Genomic DNA, 18,125 nt, shown 5'->3' with positions numbered 1-18,125 from the left:
CAGAAGGGAGGAGAAGGGAAAGGGAGTGCAGGGAAAGGCCAGTGAGGAGAGCACCAGGGATGTACAGGAAAGGGGTGGACAGGAATAGAGGTGCCGTGGGGAGTGCAGCAGGGATGCAAAGGAAAAGGGATCGCACGGGAAAGGGAGTGCACAGAGAGCACGGCGGGGAGCACAGAAGGGATGCACGGGAAAAGGGGGTGCAAGGAGAGCACAGCGGTGAGTGCACCAGGGATGCACGGGGAAGGGAGAGAAGGTAAAAGGGGCGCACAGGGAGCGCACGGGAGCTGCAGGGGAAAGGGGGGTGCAGGGGGAGCGTGCGGGGGTCCCGCCGGGGCAGGGGGGGAGAAGCGGGGGAGCCGGGAGGGAGCCGGGCGCCCTTCACCTCCTCCGGGTCTGCGGGAGCCCGCGGCCGCTCGGGGCGGCTCCGGGGCGGCTCCGGGGCGGCTCCGGCTCTCTCCGTGCGCCGGCGGAGCGGGGGGGCCCGGGGGGCTCCGGGGCGGCTCCGCCCGGCCCCGGGGAGGGATCCCAGCCCCGCTCCCCCCGGGGAACCGCCCGGCACTGGGGCTCGGCCGGGGTCAAATGTCAGTCAGTGCTGTCTCCCCCGGGAGGGCTGGGGCAGCGGGGCCGGGCACCCAAAGGGAGCTGGGCACCCGAAGGGACCTGGGCACCCCAAAGGGACCTGGGCATCCAAAGGGGGCTGAGCACCCAAAGGGAGCCGGGCACCCAAAGGGGGCTGAGCACCCAAAGTGAGGCAGCTGCGAGGTTCTCTTAATCACCTCCCCCTTTCAGCAGTCACTGGAAGAGGGTTTGTTCAACCCCAGGGGCTGCAGGGCTGGATTTTAGGAATGTGTCCCCTCTGACTGGGAATGTGTCCTCGTTGTGAATTCAGCGGGCAGCTAAATCCAATCCTCCCACCAAAACACCCGAGGTGAGCCCGGGTTTTCAGGAAAAACTCTATTTCTCCCCATGGCTGGGAGAGCAGCGTGATACATTGCAGCGAGAACAAATCTTTGTCATGTCGTGTCCTCCTTTCCTGCAAAATTGCCTTTTTGGTCCTGCACCGACCAGTGCAATCAGCTCTCCCAGGACTCTCCGTCTGACCCCACTCCAGCCTGCCTCGTTCTGCTCCTGTGGAGAGAATTAATGCAGCAATTACTCCCGTAACTAACTCACTCCGCAGCTTCTCAGTTCTCCTGGGGGCGTTCAGAGCTGGGCCCGCCGTGCTGGGGACACTCACAGCCCTGGGACATTGCCACTGCAGCACACAGGGCCCTTTCCACCCTCGGCTGCCCTCAAGGAGCCCCACAAAGCAGCCCCTGTTTGGAGGAGGTGCCTGGGGAAGTGAACAGAGCCATTTGGTGTGAGGATGCTCCGTGCTCCTGATGACGCCCCGCAGGGAAAAGCAGAGGATTGGGAGCAGCACAGAGGAAAATCAGCCACCCCACAGGGCTCAGGGAGCTGCGGAGACACAGAGCACAGCTCTGCCTTCCCCTCCTGGTCCCAGACTGGCCTCAGGGAGCCTCTCCTGTGCCACATCCCCAGCCAGACCATGGAGATTCCTGGGACAACTCGTGGGGAAAGCCCGGCCCCAGGGAGGTTTTGCCATGTGGGAATTGCCACAATTCCAGGGAGGTTTTGCCCTGTAGGACCTGCCCTGTGTCCTCAGATACCACAGAGAATTTGGATGGTACTGGTGGTGTCTTTGGTCTCACTGGAGCTTTGGTCAGCCTGCAGAGAGGCCGGGTCCACCCTTATGCTGCAGAGTGAGATTATTTAAAAAAAAAAAAACAAAACTTGAGGGAAAACATGCAGTTTCTTCCCAAATATCAGTAAAACTTGTGAGTAGCAGGATAAAAACAAATAGCAGCAAAATATATTCTTGTCCTGAGACACAAATGTATTATTTGGGCAGGGGTGCAGGAGGATGATCCAGACCCCCAAAAGCAAGATCCTCTGGCCAAAATCAATAGGAAAAGGCAGGCCGTGGGGCTCCCAGCTCTTGCAGGCTGCAGGGCTGGCTGGCAGAGGGATGTGAGTGCCTGGAGCCTGTAACTCTGTGGATTTACTCTCAGCAGCAATCCCTGTGATACCAAAGGCAGCTCAGCCTCGCTCAAGGCTCTGCTCCATGAGGGGCTGCAGGTTTGTGTGATCCTTCTGTCCCCCTCCTGGTGGCTGTCCTGACACTGGAATAGGTCCTTTGAGGTGTTTTTTTGGGCACCCGAGGGTGGGTGCTGCTGTGCCAGCCTAACCCAAGCCTGTCTGAACCACCACAGCTCTAAGAGAGGAGCTGTTGTTTGTAAAATAGGCTTTAATTGCTGTGCCCTCTTAGTTCAGCATCATCCTGGAGCACGGTTTGGTTCAGATAAGGAATGAATCCTTGGGAGATGCATTTGGAGCAGACAGTTTAAAAGATTTGCACAGAAAGCTGTAGCTTGAGGGCATGGTTGATTTTTTTTTTTTTTTTTCTTTTTTTTTTTTTTTTTCTTTTCCTTTGAGCTTTGCTGTCTATGAGAGGAAAGGGGAAGTTTGAAATCAGGAATAACAGGTCACAGCTGAGCCCTTGGAAGGGGAGAGAAGCCAAATTTCTTCCTGTAGTGAGACAACAAAGAGTAGCCAGGCAGGAGCCCAAGGCTGGCAAAGATGAGTCTGGGGGCACAAGCAGCTCTTGGAGCAATTTGTACTTACAAGGCTTTATGTAAATATTACGATTAGGTGCTCAATTAAGTTTGGTGTTTGTCCCTAATGAGGTGTTCAGCCCCATGTACAAAAGGACCTGGTGTTAAATGCTCACACCATGAAGTATCTCCAGAATTAGGTGAGATAACTGCAGTCTCTCCTTTTACCAGGCGCACAGCCCGAGGGGGTTGAGGCAGCTGGAGGTGGGAGGTTTTGTTTTTAGTGTTTAGCCTGGGGGAATTTAAACCCCCTCTCCCGAAGGGCCCCAGAGCAGCAGGCTCCAAGTGCCCCGGGGAGGGAGGGAGGGAGGGATGGATGGATGGATGGATGGATGGATGGATGGATGAAGATGCTCCCCCGGGACTGCCACAGCTCCGGGGAGGGACAGCAGCAACAGCATCGCCAGGTGCGAGGCCATCCTGGGAGGGATTCGGGGGTCAGGGTGGGGGGATGACCCTGGGGGCTGATTTGGAGGACAGTCGAGGGGACTGAGTGGGACAGGACTGAGAAGGGTGACCCTGGGTGCCGGTTTTGGTGTGTGTGTGGGGGGGGGGGGGGGGGTCATTTCTGGGGTGAATGAGCGGGGCAGGGTTAGGGATGGTGACTCTTGGGGCTGATTTTGGGGTCAGCACTGGGGGTGGCGCTGGGGCAAAGCACCGTTCCGGAGCTGGGGGGCTCAGTCCGGGATGAACGAGAGGGACGTGGGCTAGAGGGCTGTCCCCAAACCCGGGATGAGGCGCAGCCCGGCCCCTCCCGGATCCCTCATCCTTCATCCCTCTCCGGGCTCCCCCCGGGTCCTCCCCGTTCCCGGCAGCCCCCGCGCGGCCGCTCGCGCCGCTCCCCGGCCCGTGATGCAGCGCGGCCGCGGCCCTGGCGCAAGATGGCGGCGGAGCGTCAGGGGGGAGGCGGCGGCGGCCGCGGGGCCGCGGCGGAGGAGAACAAGGACCACAAGGACGGCAAGGACAACAAGGAGAACGAGCGGCCGGCGGGGTCGCAGCCCGGCGGACTCGGCGATAGCCTGGGCCTAGAGAGCATCCTGCGCGGCGGCGGCGGGGGGACGTGGCAGGCCCGGCCCGCGGGTGGCGGGGGGACGTGGCGGCGGCGCGGGGGCTCGCGGGGCCCGGGCGGGCAGGGACGGCGGGCGGCGGGGCTCCCCCTTGCTCCGGCTTCGGGCCCCGGGCAGGGGCACCCCGAGGATGTGGGCGGTGCTGCCTGGGCCTGCGTGAGGGTTTGGTTTGGATAAAACGGGTCAGCCTGGCTTTCCTCATTTATGGAATTACCTGTGCTGCGTCTCCTTTCCAACCTCCTGAGAGCTGGCGTCAGGCTCCACAGCGGAGCTGTATGCCGGGCCGGGTGCTTTAGGGTAAGGGCAGGTCACCCGTGAGCTACTCGTGCTGTTATTGCAGCTTGAAGTGAGCAGTAAAACATAAAAAAATCTTAACAGGTGCGCTGAGGTGGCAGAGTGCCTCCGGCAGATTTAGTGTTTCTGAAATCTCGGCGTGTAAAACTCGCGGAGGTTTTGTAGGCGAAACTTGGATGTGAAACCAGCGCAGCTGCACAGCTGTGATAGAGCGAGTTTATCCTCTGGGTCAGAGGGAAACCCGAGGAGATCAGGTCTCAGTTTTCCACGTGGCACACGGCAGGTGTGTGGTCAGTGACTGCCGAGTGAGATGCGGGCAGAGCAATCACCCTGGAAATGTTAGGAATGTCTAAGTCAATGCAAAAATTAAAAAAAAAAAAAAAAAAAAAGTGCAGGGGATATGAATTCAGCAATTAACTGTGCAGGATAAAAGAGAGTCTGAAGAAAATCTTGGGACGAGGAGGGCTGTGTTGGGATATTGCAGTTTGACTTGGTTGTTCTGCAAATACGGAATAATTCAGTGTAATAACTATTGGTGCAGGTTTTTAATACTTCAGAGACTTTCTTTAGGTGTAGTCTCAAGAAAACACTTTGGTAGACGTCTGGCATTTTAAACTTTTAATGTTTGGTGGTTTCTTTAGGTGTAGTTACAGTCTTTCTTTTGTTGGGGTTGGTGTACAGTCTGGCTTTGTGTTGTGGGTTTTATTTAAAGGCTTCTTGGTAAAGTTTGAAGGGGAAATTTTAGGCAATGAATATATACAGCACAGATTTCTTGTGTGTGGTGGAGATTTTATTCCACAAAATAACCCACCTTGTAAAATGAACGAAAAACATCAGATTTACTAAAATATGGCATGCTTTAGGAGTAACTGAGGGAATAAAGGAAGGGCAGGAGCTCTGCAGATCCACTGAGGGACCCAGAGACTGGATGGAAATGATGGAGTGACAATGCCCCAGGTCACAGGGCAGTGCTTTGTGTCACAGCTGCTTGTTACAGCAATGTGCAGCAAGACTAGAAACGTGCTGAAAAACTGAGAAAATCAGCCCTGGAGTTATTTCCAAAAGCTGCTTTTATGAGGTTCTGTGCTGAGAAGGCACTTTGTTTGTGGGAGCTGTGCTGGGGAGGCAGCAGTGATTCTGTTCAGGGCTTTTTTTTCCTTTTCCTGAGCAACGGGACGTTCTGGGGCAGCAAAGCTGCTCTGCCTCAGTTTCCCCTACAAAACTGTGTCATGAGGGTGCCTGGGGAGCTCCTGTAGCCCCTCAGGTCTTATCCTGGATGGATCTTTTGGCTCAGCTGCTTGTCCCAGAGTGAGCTCTGGTGATAGGTGGGTGTCTGTGGGAAGTTTGTTTTGGGGCTCTGCAGGGAGTCCTGGGCTCATGAGGTGCTTTAGGACCATCAGCTCTCTGCTTTTAGGAGGTTTTGGGGTTGTTTGTCTCCTGGGGTCTCTGGGGTTCCTGGTGTTGTTTTGGGGTGGGAGGAGGAGCTGCCTGTGAGTGTCCCTTAACGCCAGCCACAGTCCTGCAGATCGTGAAGGAGTCGCAGCAGCAGCACGGCCTGAGGCATGGGGACTTCCAGAGGTACAGGTCAGTGTTGGGGGCTGCTCCTGGGGCTTGGCTTCACTTCATTGAAAATGTAACCCCCCCTGCAGCAGGCAACAAAACCCATGTGCCAGGTGAATACCCCTGACAGGCTGTGTGTGCTGATCTCCCTTGGCTGTGCTGTGCTCCTGCATCTCCCCTGCCCACAGGAGCTTGTGTTCACACCTCCTGACAGGCACTGTGCTCCTCCAGAACTCATTGTTCAATAAACACACATGAAGCAGTTAGTAATGAGCACATCACCTTGACTTTTCAAGACCATGAATAACTACGTGTCTTCTTACCTTGTTTTCTGTTAATTGCTGCTTTCCAGGTAGTTTTTGAGCTACCATATGACACACCAGGTGGAGTTTTAATTGTTAAAACACTGCCTGGTACAGCCTTTAGTCTCTTTTTCTATTTGGCTAGAGCAGCAAACAGAAGCAAAGCTGTCCTTTGGCCAGGCTGACTGTGGTTGTCTGTTTTTAGGGGTTACTGCTCCCGCAGGCTGAGGCGGCTCCGCAAAACTCTCAACTTCAAGATGGGCAACAGGCACAAGTTCACTGGGAAGAAAGTAACTGAAGAGATTCTCTCAGACAACAGGTAAAGGAATTGAGAATTCAGTATGTTACTGAAGAGTTTCCTTGCAGTACTTTCTGTTTCAGGTGGAAAACTGTTCTGTGCAATATCATCCAAAACATTTCTTTTCAGAGGTGGATGTTGTTGATATTAATAAAAGTTCAGGCTGTAGTGAAGGTGCAAGAGACACTGCTCAGATCCAGCTTCAACTAGTGGGAGAAGAAGGAGCAGCAACAGCCTGTTCCTTCTCTTTCCTCATAGTTGCTAAGATGGATTCTTTTCATAATCAGTAAATTCCTGTGACATTGGAGAGGAAATGCTTTTTCAGGTCTGTTGCAAGGTAGCCATGGGAATGCTGGTAACATAAATGGTGTAACCAGCAAGGTTGTGGTTGGAGATGCAATTCTTTCCTTTGGACAGAAATGTTGCACTGCAAGTTTTACTTCAATCTTCTAAATTTGGCAGAATGCTTCTCTGACAGAATGTGTGGAGAATAGCCAGGATTTTGAGCTCACTTCCCATCTTTTAGGAATACTTGAAATGTTTCCTGTCTTGGCTTTTCTTGTGGGAAAACAACACATGATGCTGCATTCACCTCTTGTTAAGAACAGATTGAACTAGTTTGAAAAGTGGCCTAAAATAATAAATCCCTTGTCTTTTTAGTGTCCGTGGTATTACAGAATGATACCTAATTCTCTTCCTCACTGGGGTAATTACACTTCTGAGTGAGAAACACAACAGAAATCAGTCAGGAATAACGAGACTTTGTGTGCTTAGAACTTTAAGAAGTAAAAGCATCTGCCTCTTACTAACCGAGCTGCACTTCTGCTACTGAACTTAACAGACCAAATGCGTCACCACCAACTGGTGGTGTTGCAACTCTTGTCTGAGTGTCACTGTTGTCCCCTGGCCCCTCCTGTGGCCTGCAGGTATTTGCTGCTGATCCTGATGGATGCAGAGAGGGCCTGGAGCTATGCCATGCAGCTGAAGCAGGAGGCCAACACGGAGCCCCGCAAGCGTTTCCACTTGCTGTCGCGGCTGCGCAAGGCTGTGAAACACGCTGAGGAGCTGGAGAGGCTCTGTGAGAGCAACAGGGTGGATGCCAAGACAAAGCTGGAAGCTCAGGTAGCCACTGATATTTTGGTCTTGTTGTACAGCAAAGGCTGAACAAGAAACCTTTGGAGTTTGGGGTGAGGAAATGATTACTATCTCTCAGTGGGTAATAAAAGTACGAAGAATTGAGGGCAGCTAAGATGGTGCAACACAACCTAAGAAGCTGCTTATCTACTGAGTTACCTTATTGTTAAATGTGCTGATGTAGCCACCTAGAATGCAAAATTCGGAGATTCAGTTCCTGGAAAACAGGAAACAACTGTTGTGACCTCTTTGAACAAGAGGCTGTACTCAGTTAATTAAACTGCCATTGTATAGCATATTGCTGGGGAAGAAAGTTTTGTGACATCAGTGGACCATTGCTTAACAAACAAGAAATATATCTCTGTTTTAATTTCTGGGCAGCCTTGTCTAGTGGAAGGTGTCCCTGTCCATGGCGGGGGGTTGGAGCTTGATAATCTTTAAGTTCCTTTCCAAGTCATTCCGTTCTGTGATTCCATTTTATGATTCTGTGGTTCCTTAGAAATGTAGCAGAGTCAGTTAAAGGAGAAGAGGTGGGTAGCTGTAACCTGTCATCCAAATCAGTTGTCTTCTGTGGGAAGCCCCAGTGAAAAGGGCAAAGCTTAGTCACTCAGTGCAGGAGTCAGAGCAGGCTCCGTGCTAAAGGTGGCACTGCTGAGGCTGTTGGTGGTGGGGAGGTGACCTTGCCCTCGCTCTCTCTGCAGGCTTACATGGCTTATCTCACCGGGATGCTTCGCTTCGAGCACCAGGAGTGGAAGGCAGCAATGGAGGCTTTCAACAAATGCAAGTGAGTCCCTCACTTCACCTGCTTTGTTCAGTAAAAAGTGTTGGATCACTTCAGTTATGTGCAGCAACTCTGTGAGTCGTTTAGTTAATCGTGCTCAGCTGGGAAGTGCTGCTGAAGAAATAGCATCCTCCAGAGCACAGACACAAACTGTTCCCTTAGGATAGCACCTCACAAGTGACACACACTGCAGTGTTAATGTTTGTCCTTTGCTGTAGGACCATCTATGAAAAGCTGGCCAATGCTTTCACAGAAGAACAAGCTGTGCTGTATAACCAGCGTGTAGAGGAGATCTCTCCCAACATTCGCTACTGTGCCTACAACATTGGTAAGGGAAGGGGGCCCCATCTGTTCACATGAAAGCAGTTTTGGTTTAGTTAAACCCTGTCTAAGTGACACTGAGGTCATAATATTTGGGGCAAATTCTGCACTTGTTCTGGGACAGTTTAGCAATGCAGAAAGGGCCTCATTTTGCAACAGCACCTGTGGTTATGTGTAGAGAGACAGAATAACAGTTTGTGGTAGCTTGCCAATGAAGTCAGAATGAAATTGCACGCTTGTCCCTAAACTGCCAGTATAAAATCTAATGATTATTTTTGTATATGAAAGTAATTTGGAAGTCAAATGGAAATGTGATCTCAGTTTGTTGATTCTCTCAGGTGACCAGTCTGCCATGAATGAGTTGATGCAGATGAGACTGAGGTCTGGTGGCACTGAAGGTCTTCTTGCAGAAAAACTGGAGGTAATTTGTTTGCATGCCTCAACTCGAAATCTTCATTATTACCGTGCTGAGCATGAATATTGCTGCAGCAAACCATTCAAGAGCCAGAATAGAACAGAACTGAGCAAGCAAGCCTAGGCTCTGTGGGAAACAACATTTTCCTAAAAAGTCCTTTGATTTCAGTGTAGTCAAGTCTAACATGAATTCTGGAGGTTCAGTTTTGCATCCCTGTAAGTTCAAGCTCCTAAGTTGAGTGTGTTCTGTGCAGGCCCTGATCACCCAGACTCGGGCAAAGCAGGCAGCCACCATGAGTGAGGTGGAGTGGAGAGGGAGAACTGTCCCAGTGAAGATTGACAAAGTGAGGATCTTCCTGCTGGGGCTGGCTGACAACGAGGCAGCGATTGCTCAGGTAACCCAGCAGCCCTCTCCATCCTGCCCTTCCCACCATCCTCTTTTCTTCTATGCAATACCTGGTACCTCAACTAAAACCTTTTGAGTAATCTCATTTTTTTTCAAACTTGAGTCTGGAAGGCTGAAGGTAAAAGTGGGAATACTGATTATAACCCAAAGCTGAAGTGTCAGCTGGGGATAGCTCTCACAGTCTGCTGAGTGGAGTAGTGTGGGAGATGTGTTCTGAGTATTCCTGATCCTTGGAACATTCTGTGCTGCCTTCCAGCAGCAGGGTGGTAACCATTATTATTAGTACATCACTTGGCAATGAAGGTTACATTTTTAAGAGTTACTGGTTTTGAATGACTCTTCAAATTTCTTTAAGCATCTTGCTCAAATGCTTCAACTTCAGAATAGCCTAAATAAAAATACATATTGGCCATGTTTTCTTCAGCTGCAAGTAGCCATTTGCCAGGTGTAGCAGGTGCTGTGAGGATCTATTCCATTCCTTTACTGACTTACAGAAATTGTCAAAAGCAGGAAGTGGATAAATAAATATCAGGATGTAAATTAATTTCATATGTAATGGTTCTGAAATACTTCATAGAATCATAGAATATCCTGAGTTGGAAAGGACTCACAAGGATCATTGAAGTCCAGCTCACTGGCACATACTATGCATGTCTTTAGTATTATAGTCAAGTCTCACACATGTAGTTTTTTCCTTGAAAGCAGTGACCAGATGAGGTATCCTGCTTTTCACTGGCTGCATACACACTCAGAGTTTGAAAAGGCAGTGAAAGGGTCTTCAGTAACAGCTCTTGGCATTAAAAATGGCATTTTTGCAGCATTAAAAACATTTTTATCACCAGGAGAATAATAAATAAAACCAGAAATGATAAAACAAAAACTCTACAGAGGGATAAGACCAAAGCAGGGGACAAAGAAGAGTATGGTTAGGATGAACAGGATATGGCTGGGTTGGAAACCTGACTGTTACCCATAATGTTAGGAATTGATGTTGATGAATGGATTTGGTTTCAGGAAGCACATAAGTGTGGCCAGCAGGTGGAAGTACAGCTCAGAGTTCAGTGTTCCCTCCTTTAACTTCCATCCTGGCAGCTGACAGTTGGACTTTTTCAGTTTATTTGCTCTCTAAAGTAGTGGCAGAACAGCCTGAATTTGTTCTCATCTTGCTTTGCATCCCTGAGAAGTTCTGGCTGAACAGAGGAGTTGAGTGGACTGGTGAGAGCTGAGCATGCAGCAGCACTGTTTACATTCCCAGGGAGCTAAAACTTGCCTTTTTGGCAGCAGTTCTGGAGTTATGTCAGCTGAGATGGGCAGTCCAGCTTCAGGTGAATGAATTGTGCTTCCTGGGATTTTTGGCACCTTTCTGCTCATCTTCACAGAGCTGAAACCCTGACATAACAGCAGCGCTCTGCAAGGTTTAATTAGGAGTAAAACCAGTCTGTTTTGTATAAAAATGGAGTCTCCCAGTGCAATTATACTGTTGCCTTTGGTTCCTTATTGGTAATGGGAGGAACAGAACAAATGAGCCAAACTGGAAGAGGAATCCAGGTTTAAAATTGCTTGTGTCAGTCCTTTTACAGATTTGAAGGCAACACTTTGGGGGCCCATTGGCTCCCAGCAGGTTGAACTGACAAGGCTGTAGAGCAGCATGACACAGGTGTGTGCTCCTACCTGGTATTGCCTCAGGGATTCTGTGCTCATCTCTAGATTGCAACAAAAATGGGTGGTAATAACTGTCAGAGATGTTACACAGTGCTTTAGACCAAAGAAAACCTGACAGCTGAGCACTCCACATGTTTGGAATTGGGTTCAGTGGAATTGGTTTCCATGAACCTGTGCAATTCTATCAGGACAATTGAATCACCAGCTGTAGCACTTGTGTCTCAGTCCCATGATCTGATATCTCCCAAATCAGAACGTGTGTATTTATGCATAGAATCAGCTCAAGGAGTTTCTGCTCAGAAAGGAAAACCTTTGTTTCCTTGCAGGGCCCAGCCCTCGCCCTGTTTGTGCCTGAATGATGATCTGGCCATGTCTGTTTTCATTTTTGTGCTTACAGTGAAATTGCTGTGCTGCTCTGGGTGAGGTTGAGAATGCAGTCAGACTCGTCTCTGCTAATTCTCAGGAGTCAGTCCCACCTTAAAAATTCTCACAGCAAATCTTAAATTAAAAACAAAAACCTCCAAACTCAAAAAACCGCCTCCATTGCAGGATACCTGAGGCTTTGTGAGGGAGTAAAAATAAAATCACTGATTGGGGTTGTGAACGTGGGAAGTGGAGAGGCAGAGACTGTAGAGCTGCACAGAAGAGAAGTGAGCATGGTTTTAGGCAGTTTTTTATTCTTTTGGACAACTGCAAATTTATTGCAGCAAAGCTCATGTAACACTGTTGCATGACTTGGGAGTGGTAGAACATAGTGCTGGTGCTCTTGAATTCTCCTTCAGTCACTGAGGCTGAGATTTGCTTCTGAGTAGTTTTTTTCTTACTGAATCAGTAAGTCTTGCAATCTCCACCTGGTTTCCTTCTCAGCATCTGAATGAAGGCTGAGTTTGCATTTGGGAGCTTTTTTAATTGGGTACACAATATGCCAATAAATTAGGCAGAGATCAGGCTTCAACTTGTTTTTTCAAACTTGTTTTCAAGTTCTGGTTTTGGAACAGAAGGCCAAAAGCTGCTTTTCACTTTTTTTTCTAACAAAACTTATGGCGACAGCAGAAAAGCACTCAGTCACTCCTGCTGCTAAAATATAGGGTTACTGTAAAAAATGCTTCAAACAAGCAAGTTATTGCCACTGTGAACATTGCTAGAGTGGGAGTGGAGGAAAGATAATCATCTGCATGTTCTTACCACATGGGAAAAATTAAATCAGCATAACAAGAGCTGTCTGCATTGGTAATTTGCCAGTTCAGGACAGCTCAGCTCTTCTATTGCTGGGCCTTTCCCACAGTGCAGTTCAGCCTCAACTCAGGGAGCAGTGCAGGTGCCATCCAGGAAGGGAAGGGAGTTGCTAGGAAGGAAGGCAACTGGTGCAGGAATGAGGCCATGAGCTGTGTCTGCTTGGCCTTCACTGCTGTTCAGTTCTCAGCACCGATCCCATTCTCCACAATTTCTGGCAGATTTCCCCCAAGAATATGTTGCAGCCAGGCACAGGTTGGAGTTCTAACTACTCATGGACCTTAAAGACATAATACGGGAGAAACTTTATTTAATCTCCTTAGTTAATTCATGCATCATACAAAAATTTCTGATTTCTCATCCATCTTGACTCTCCTTTGCTCTTAGGCAGAAAATGAAGAGACAAAGGAACGTTTGTTTGAGTCTTTACTCAGTGAGTGCAGAGATGCCATTCAGGCTGTTCGGGAAGAATTGAAACCAGACCAGGTAAGCAGCAAAGATCAGTTTCTACTTCCAGTGACACCATGTTTCCTTGGGGTTGATTTAGTGTTAAACTTGCTAGGATTTCTTTAATAAAGAGCTCCAAAATTTGAATTTACTCTCTTCAGAACTGGAGGGTGGAAATAGCAGTGGAGAAGTCCTCCCTCTTTTGCCTAGAAGTCTGTTACAGCTTCAATGGCTCACCCAAACCCAAACTTTGAGTTGTTTTGTGTTTTGGTCCCTTGGCCACCAGTTTTAAGTAAATCATGCAGTGTTTTGTCTCCATTGCCCACAGAAGCAGCGAGAACACTCTCTGGAAAATGATTCTGGGAAGGTGTCCAACATCCAGTACTTACACAGGTAACAGGCAAACATTGCTGCCAGTGCTAGTGTGAAGTAGCCGCGTTCCTATGTCAAGATTTTATTTTTGTTTGGTTTTGTTTTATGAAGTTTTTCTTCTGGGCCTCTGGGATCCCAAAGGATGACTGTACAGATAAGGATCTAATTCGGGCAGCTCTGTAAACATTTTACTCCAGACTCTCACGTCGACCTTCCAAGATGTTTTTCTACCACCAGTGTAGAACACAGAGTAACGTCTGAGTAGCTCTGACAGTGCTGACGGGATTTCTCATTTTATTTTGGCAGTTATTTGACCTACATCAAGCTGTCCACGGCCATCAAGCGCAACGAGAGCATGGCCCAGTCCCTGCAGAAGGCCCTGCTGCAGCAGCAGCGCTCCGACGAGGACGGCAAGCGCTCGCCACGGCCGCAGGACCTCATCCGCCTCTACGACATCATCCTGCAGGTACTGCTGCCAAAACACATCCAGCCCTCCAGTCTGACCAGGGAACTTGAGTGCAAAAGGTTATTGTAGAGATGCAGTACTGCAAGTGAACTACCGTGAAGTCTGAAGAGCAGCTGAGTACCTTCAAGTACCTCAGTGATGTTCAACATCTGCATGAAACACAAAAACACTCTTTGAGTTATGAGCAGAACCAGCTGCTTGAATGAGTGTCCTTTGTTTTGTATTCTAATACAGGTTTAAAATAGTCTTTCCTACTCCCATGCAGCACCCTTAGAGCTGGCTTAGTTTCTGTTGGCCAGGGAAAGTAGCAGCTAAAAATACTTACTCTTCATAAACAGATTTTCAGTTTCTCCCCATAATTTTGCAGTTAACTGAGGGAGCGTGTAGCTGAAGCAGTTGTGAATGGGAGTGGGAAATGCCTTATGGAAGAATTAGTTCATGTGAAATCTAAGGAGTCTTTGTCTTAATTCCTGTATGTGTCAGGAAGTCTGTCCTGAGGGCAACTTGCACAAGTTTCAATGAGAGTCCTTCACAAGGTTAGAAAACTGATAATTAGAAAACTGGAAACTATTTCCCTGGGAGTGTTCTGTTGACTTGTCAGAAGGGGCAGCTTTCTCTTAGTCCAGCAGATTCCAGAGAAAGGCAATGCCTTCATTTGTTATCCTGACTCTCCTTTGCACAGAACCTTGTGGAACTGACACAACTTCCTGGCCTAGAAGAGGACAAGAACTTCCAAAAGGAGATTGGATTGAAGACACTTGTATACAAAGCTTACAGGTGACTGAGAAGCAGCCAGGTTTTCTTTAGCACAGATGACACCCTCAAAGGTTGTAATTCCATGGCTCTGTGTGCTGTGCAGGCCTTTGATCCATTTTCCCCTATCCTTTGAGACTGGTTCCTAAAGGGAATGCTCACTGCTACTTAAAGATATCTCCTATTGTCAGTCATTTCAGTTGGCAAAAGGCATGGATAACTAACAGGTCAGGAATGCTCTCTTGACTGTTGCAGGTGTTTCTTCATTGCCCAGTCCTATGTGCTGGTGAAGAAGTGGAGTGAGGCCCTTGTGTTGTACGAGAGGGTTCTGAAATACGCTCGCGAGGTTCAGTCGGGAGCTGGAGCTCACAGGAACAGCTTGAAGGTACAAACCCAGTCCTGAAGCTGAAGTTTTAGTGAGCAGCTCAGTCTCACTATTAATTGTTAATTAGGTGCCAGGCCATTACAATTCAGGACTGATCTTTAAATAGGGAGAAGGGTAATGTTCATTATAGTAGAGACTTTCTAGTGACATGGGAACACTTTACCTGGCCGCTCACTTGGAGGAGGGACAGACTTGCACCAACTCCAAAACAATTTACCACTTTTTCTCACCTGTGCATTTTCTCTTATTCAACTTCTGTGGTGCCTGAAGCACAATCCTGTAGCTTTTCCTCTTCTGAGAAAGCTTATCAACACTAGGAATTAATTTCTTAGTTCTTACTCTGTCTGGTTTTACTTTTGCTCTGACTCTTAGACTGGCATATTTCAGGTTCTCAAATAATTTTCTTTAATGCTGTAGGAGCTGCCTGATGTGCAGGATCTCATCACTCAAGTCAATGCAGAGAAGTATTCCTTGCAAGCAGCAGCTATTTTAGGTGAGTAACACAGCTATACTAGAACTCTGCTGTAATGTATCTTGACCAAAGCCCCTGCAGCGATTTCATTCCTTTTATTTCATTTCTAAAGTTCCAAATGTCTTTCCATCACCATTCATGAGGGCTCTGGAAAAGTACTTTTCCCCTAATTCTAGCTGCTTCTAGCTGTGTGTAGTGCAGGTCAGCTGACAGTGACAGGACATTGGCATCTTGCTCCCTGCCCAGGGATGTTAAAACTCTTCCTGGGGATGTGCACCTGTTTAGGGGACCTGCACAGAGCAGCAGTTTAGTGGTGTTTTTTTGCTGCAAACACTTCAGCCTTACTCATCACAGTTTTGCCTGGCTGGGCAAGCTATTTAGAAGAGGGAGAGCAGAGATGTTCTCTCTGTCAGTGTCATCCTGGTCAACAGAGCTTTGGGAGATGGATGAACTTTGTGATTTCTTGCGCTGCTGTTTTTGCTGTGCCGCTGCTGGAAATCCAGGACAAGGAGTGTGTTGCCTCCTTTATTGCCTTAATGTTGCTTTAACAGACACCCCCTGAGTCCTTCACTCAAGCTGTGTGCTGCTTTCCAGACCTTCTCATGACAGTGTGAAGGAGAAGCTCTACCACTGCAGGGCTGTGTTGGCTCTAGATGAGTGTGTGGTGCTTACTCTGGAAATCAAATCTGCTGAAAATACTGTCCTGTGCATCCCAGAGAGCAAGGATCATGGCTAAGCTTGGAGCACAGCTGCTTCCTGAGACAATCTTACTCTACACCTAAGTCAAGCCTGTTAGTTTTATCCCCTTTTCTTCAATTTTGCAGATGCAAATGATCCTCATGAGACTGAGTCTCCATCTCAGGTCAAGGATGGCAAGGTAAGAGCCAAGAGCTCAGGCAAATTCCAGCTGTGCTCTTAGTGACCATCACCTTTATCCTGTTACCTGAGTCTGTCTCACAACACAAGAAATGTCACATTGATCAGGATTTGGTCATGTCTATTTAGGAGATTTTATTAGGCTTGGTGCTAAAGGTACCTGACACAGTGGGGTAGGAGCTGAGAGGCTGTTTGCAGCTTCCAGTGTGGCAGCTTTCTTTATTTAGCTTTCTCTCTGCACATGGGAGGGTTTTCCAGAGATCCTGCAGCTGTGGTTTGACAGGAGGTTAAATAATTTTCAAAGTCTCCAGAGCTCTCACACGGGAACTTGAACTTGTCTTGTCTCAGTTGCTGCTCAGTCCTGTTTGATGTTTGACCCTTTTGGTGTGACTGGAATTTAATTTGTGTCCCTGCCTCGGTCTCTTGCAGCCACTCTCAGAACGGTTTGAGACTTTCTGCCTGGATCCTTCCCTGGTCAGCAAACAAGTCAGCCTTGTGCACTTCCCACCAGGATTCCAGCCCATTCCATGCAAACCCTTGTTCTTTGACCTCGCCCTTAACCATGTTGCTTTCCCTCCTCTGGAGGACAAGGTGGAGCAGAAGGCCAAGAGTGGCCTCACAGGATATATAAAGGGCATTTTTGGATTCAAAAGTTAACCAGGACCCCCAGAGGAACAGAGGTTTTATTCTGTATTGAAGGAAAAGCTCCAAGAGGTTCTAGGACACAAACAGCTGCACCTGAAACCAAGAGAGGGAAGTTTTACCATCTTCTCCCTTGTGTCCTGTGTTTATGTCTGTGCACACACATTCTCTCCCAGTGTTTTAAAGACAAACACTTACTCAGAAAAAAACATACACTATAAATAGTTGAAAATAACCTGGAGCACAAAGAAATTCCTTTCTGTGTGGAGAAGTTTTGTGATCAGTGGTCTGTCCAGGGCTCGTACACATCTTACCATGGACCAGGGCACAGATACAATTTGATTCCTGCCTCTGCCTCATTATTTGACACTATAATTTGGTTTTTTGGTTTAGAACATGGGTGTAATTGGGAAACAGAGGGAGAAATAGATGCAGAACTAAACCAGCAAGGTGAGGCTCCCACACAATGGCTGTGGAACAGTAGCCAAGGGGGCAACTTCTCCTTCCCCTTGAACCCAGAAGTCTCTCTATTTTTTAGGAATGTAACATTCAGAAATGACAAAATAGAGCCTCTTTCCTTATCAATAAGGATGGCAAACATGATGGTTAACTCCTGCTGTGGTGGTGAATTTGTACTCTGGGCCAATAGCACCCTTCTTTATTCATACACACACTTTGTTAAATACCTAAATACAGTGTAGAACCTATTCTTGAAAGTATTTTCCTGGGAGAATAGCTTCATGGGTGGCTTTAGAAATAGCTACTTGCTCTTCTTGGGAAGTTGGGTCTCTTGGTGTTTGTTTTGTCTCTGATCTAAACCTTGCCTGAAAACAAGATGATCTTTTTCTGGAGTTCATCTGCTGCTTTGTTTCTTGTCCCTGGTCAGTAGCTACACCTGAAACGAGGGATAAGGAACAGAAGACCAGTAGGTTTGTGAGTGATAATTCATCTCTGTCGTGCCAGACAGCATTTTTTATAAAGCACCCAGGTGCCACGGGGATGGGCACTTTGAAAGTGCAGACAATTTCATAATTGTGATCACTTCAACAGGAAAAAAACCCATAGCACATGGGCAGAACTGTTCCTAAATAAAGCATTTGGAACCAGCACTGTGTGGTTTTTACTCAGTCTGTAACTGGCAGGTGAAGCAACAGTTTGTTCTGTTTGTGTGGACTTGGTGTTTTTTCTCCTTTTTAGGCATTGGAGTTAAGGTTGGAAACAGAAGGACTGTTTTGAATTATTAGGTTTTTGTTGTAATGGGAATTTTTCCTTGCAAAGTGCATGTCAGATGAATGGGGGAATTAACAATTCCCATTATTTTAATATGAATGCTTACTTTGTTCCAAGTTGATCTGATTTGTGAGTTCGCCAAGTACAGAGGGACTGTGTGCTCAGAGGTGGGAGGAGGAGGAGGAACTTCTTGTTTAATTTTTGCAACATGGAAACAATATGGGAATTTCTTGTGTTGTAGCCAATTCCCTTTTCCTCTGCATTCCAGGGGCATTTCACAGACGAAAGGGAAGTGTATAGGTGAAAGAAATGTGGAAGGCTTTATTCATCAGATG

At 48.0% G+C, this 18,125-nt stretch overlaps 1 protein-coding gene across 1 annotated transcript; it reads left to right on the top strand.

The window, feature by feature from the left end:
• Positions 1–5,490: 5,490 nt before the first annotated feature.
• Positions 5,491–18,125, top strand: SRP68 (signal recognition particle 68). Its single transcript, XM_083874879.1, has 15 exons — positions 5,491–5,620; positions 6,104–6,217; positions 7,123–7,318; positions 8,032–8,114; positions 8,330–8,439; positions 8,771–8,853; positions 9,101–9,241; positions 12,535–12,633; positions 12,923–12,987; positions 13,273–13,432; positions 14,115–14,209; positions 14,441–14,570; positions 14,988–15,063; positions 15,867–15,919; positions 16,348–18,125. The coding sequence occupies exons 2-15, from the start codon at positions 6,156–6,158 to the stop codon at positions 16,573–16,575; spliced, it is 1,581 nt and encodes a 526-aa protein (XP_083731005.1). The 5' UTR covers positions 5,491–5,620; positions 6,104–6,155; the 3' UTR covers positions 16,576–18,125.

This window comes from Zosterops lateralis, assembly GCF_965231275.1.
Source record: "Zosterops lateralis genome assembly, chromosome: 18".
Taxonomy (NCBI): Eukaryota; Metazoa; Chordata; class Aves; order Passeriformes; family Zosteropidae; genus Zosterops; species Zosterops lateralis.
Note: the sequence above shows the minus strand (reverse complement) of the source record. Positions and strands in the feature narration are given on the sequence as shown.

Bases quoted from the DNA above. Each gene is read 5' to 3' on its own strand.
- SRP68 (XM_083874879.1), top strand. From the start codon at position 6,156: ATGGGCAACAGGCACAAGTTCACTGGGAAGAAAGTAACTGAAGAGATT. The intron at 8,854-9,100 runs GTAATTTGTTTG...TGTTCTGTGCAG, and splicing joins TTCTTGCAGAAAAACTGGAG to GCCCTGATCACCCAGACTCG. The intron at 14,210-14,440 runs GTGACTGAGAAG...TGACTGTTGCAG, and splicing joins CTTGTATACAAAGCTTACAG to GTGTTTCTTCATTGCCCAGT.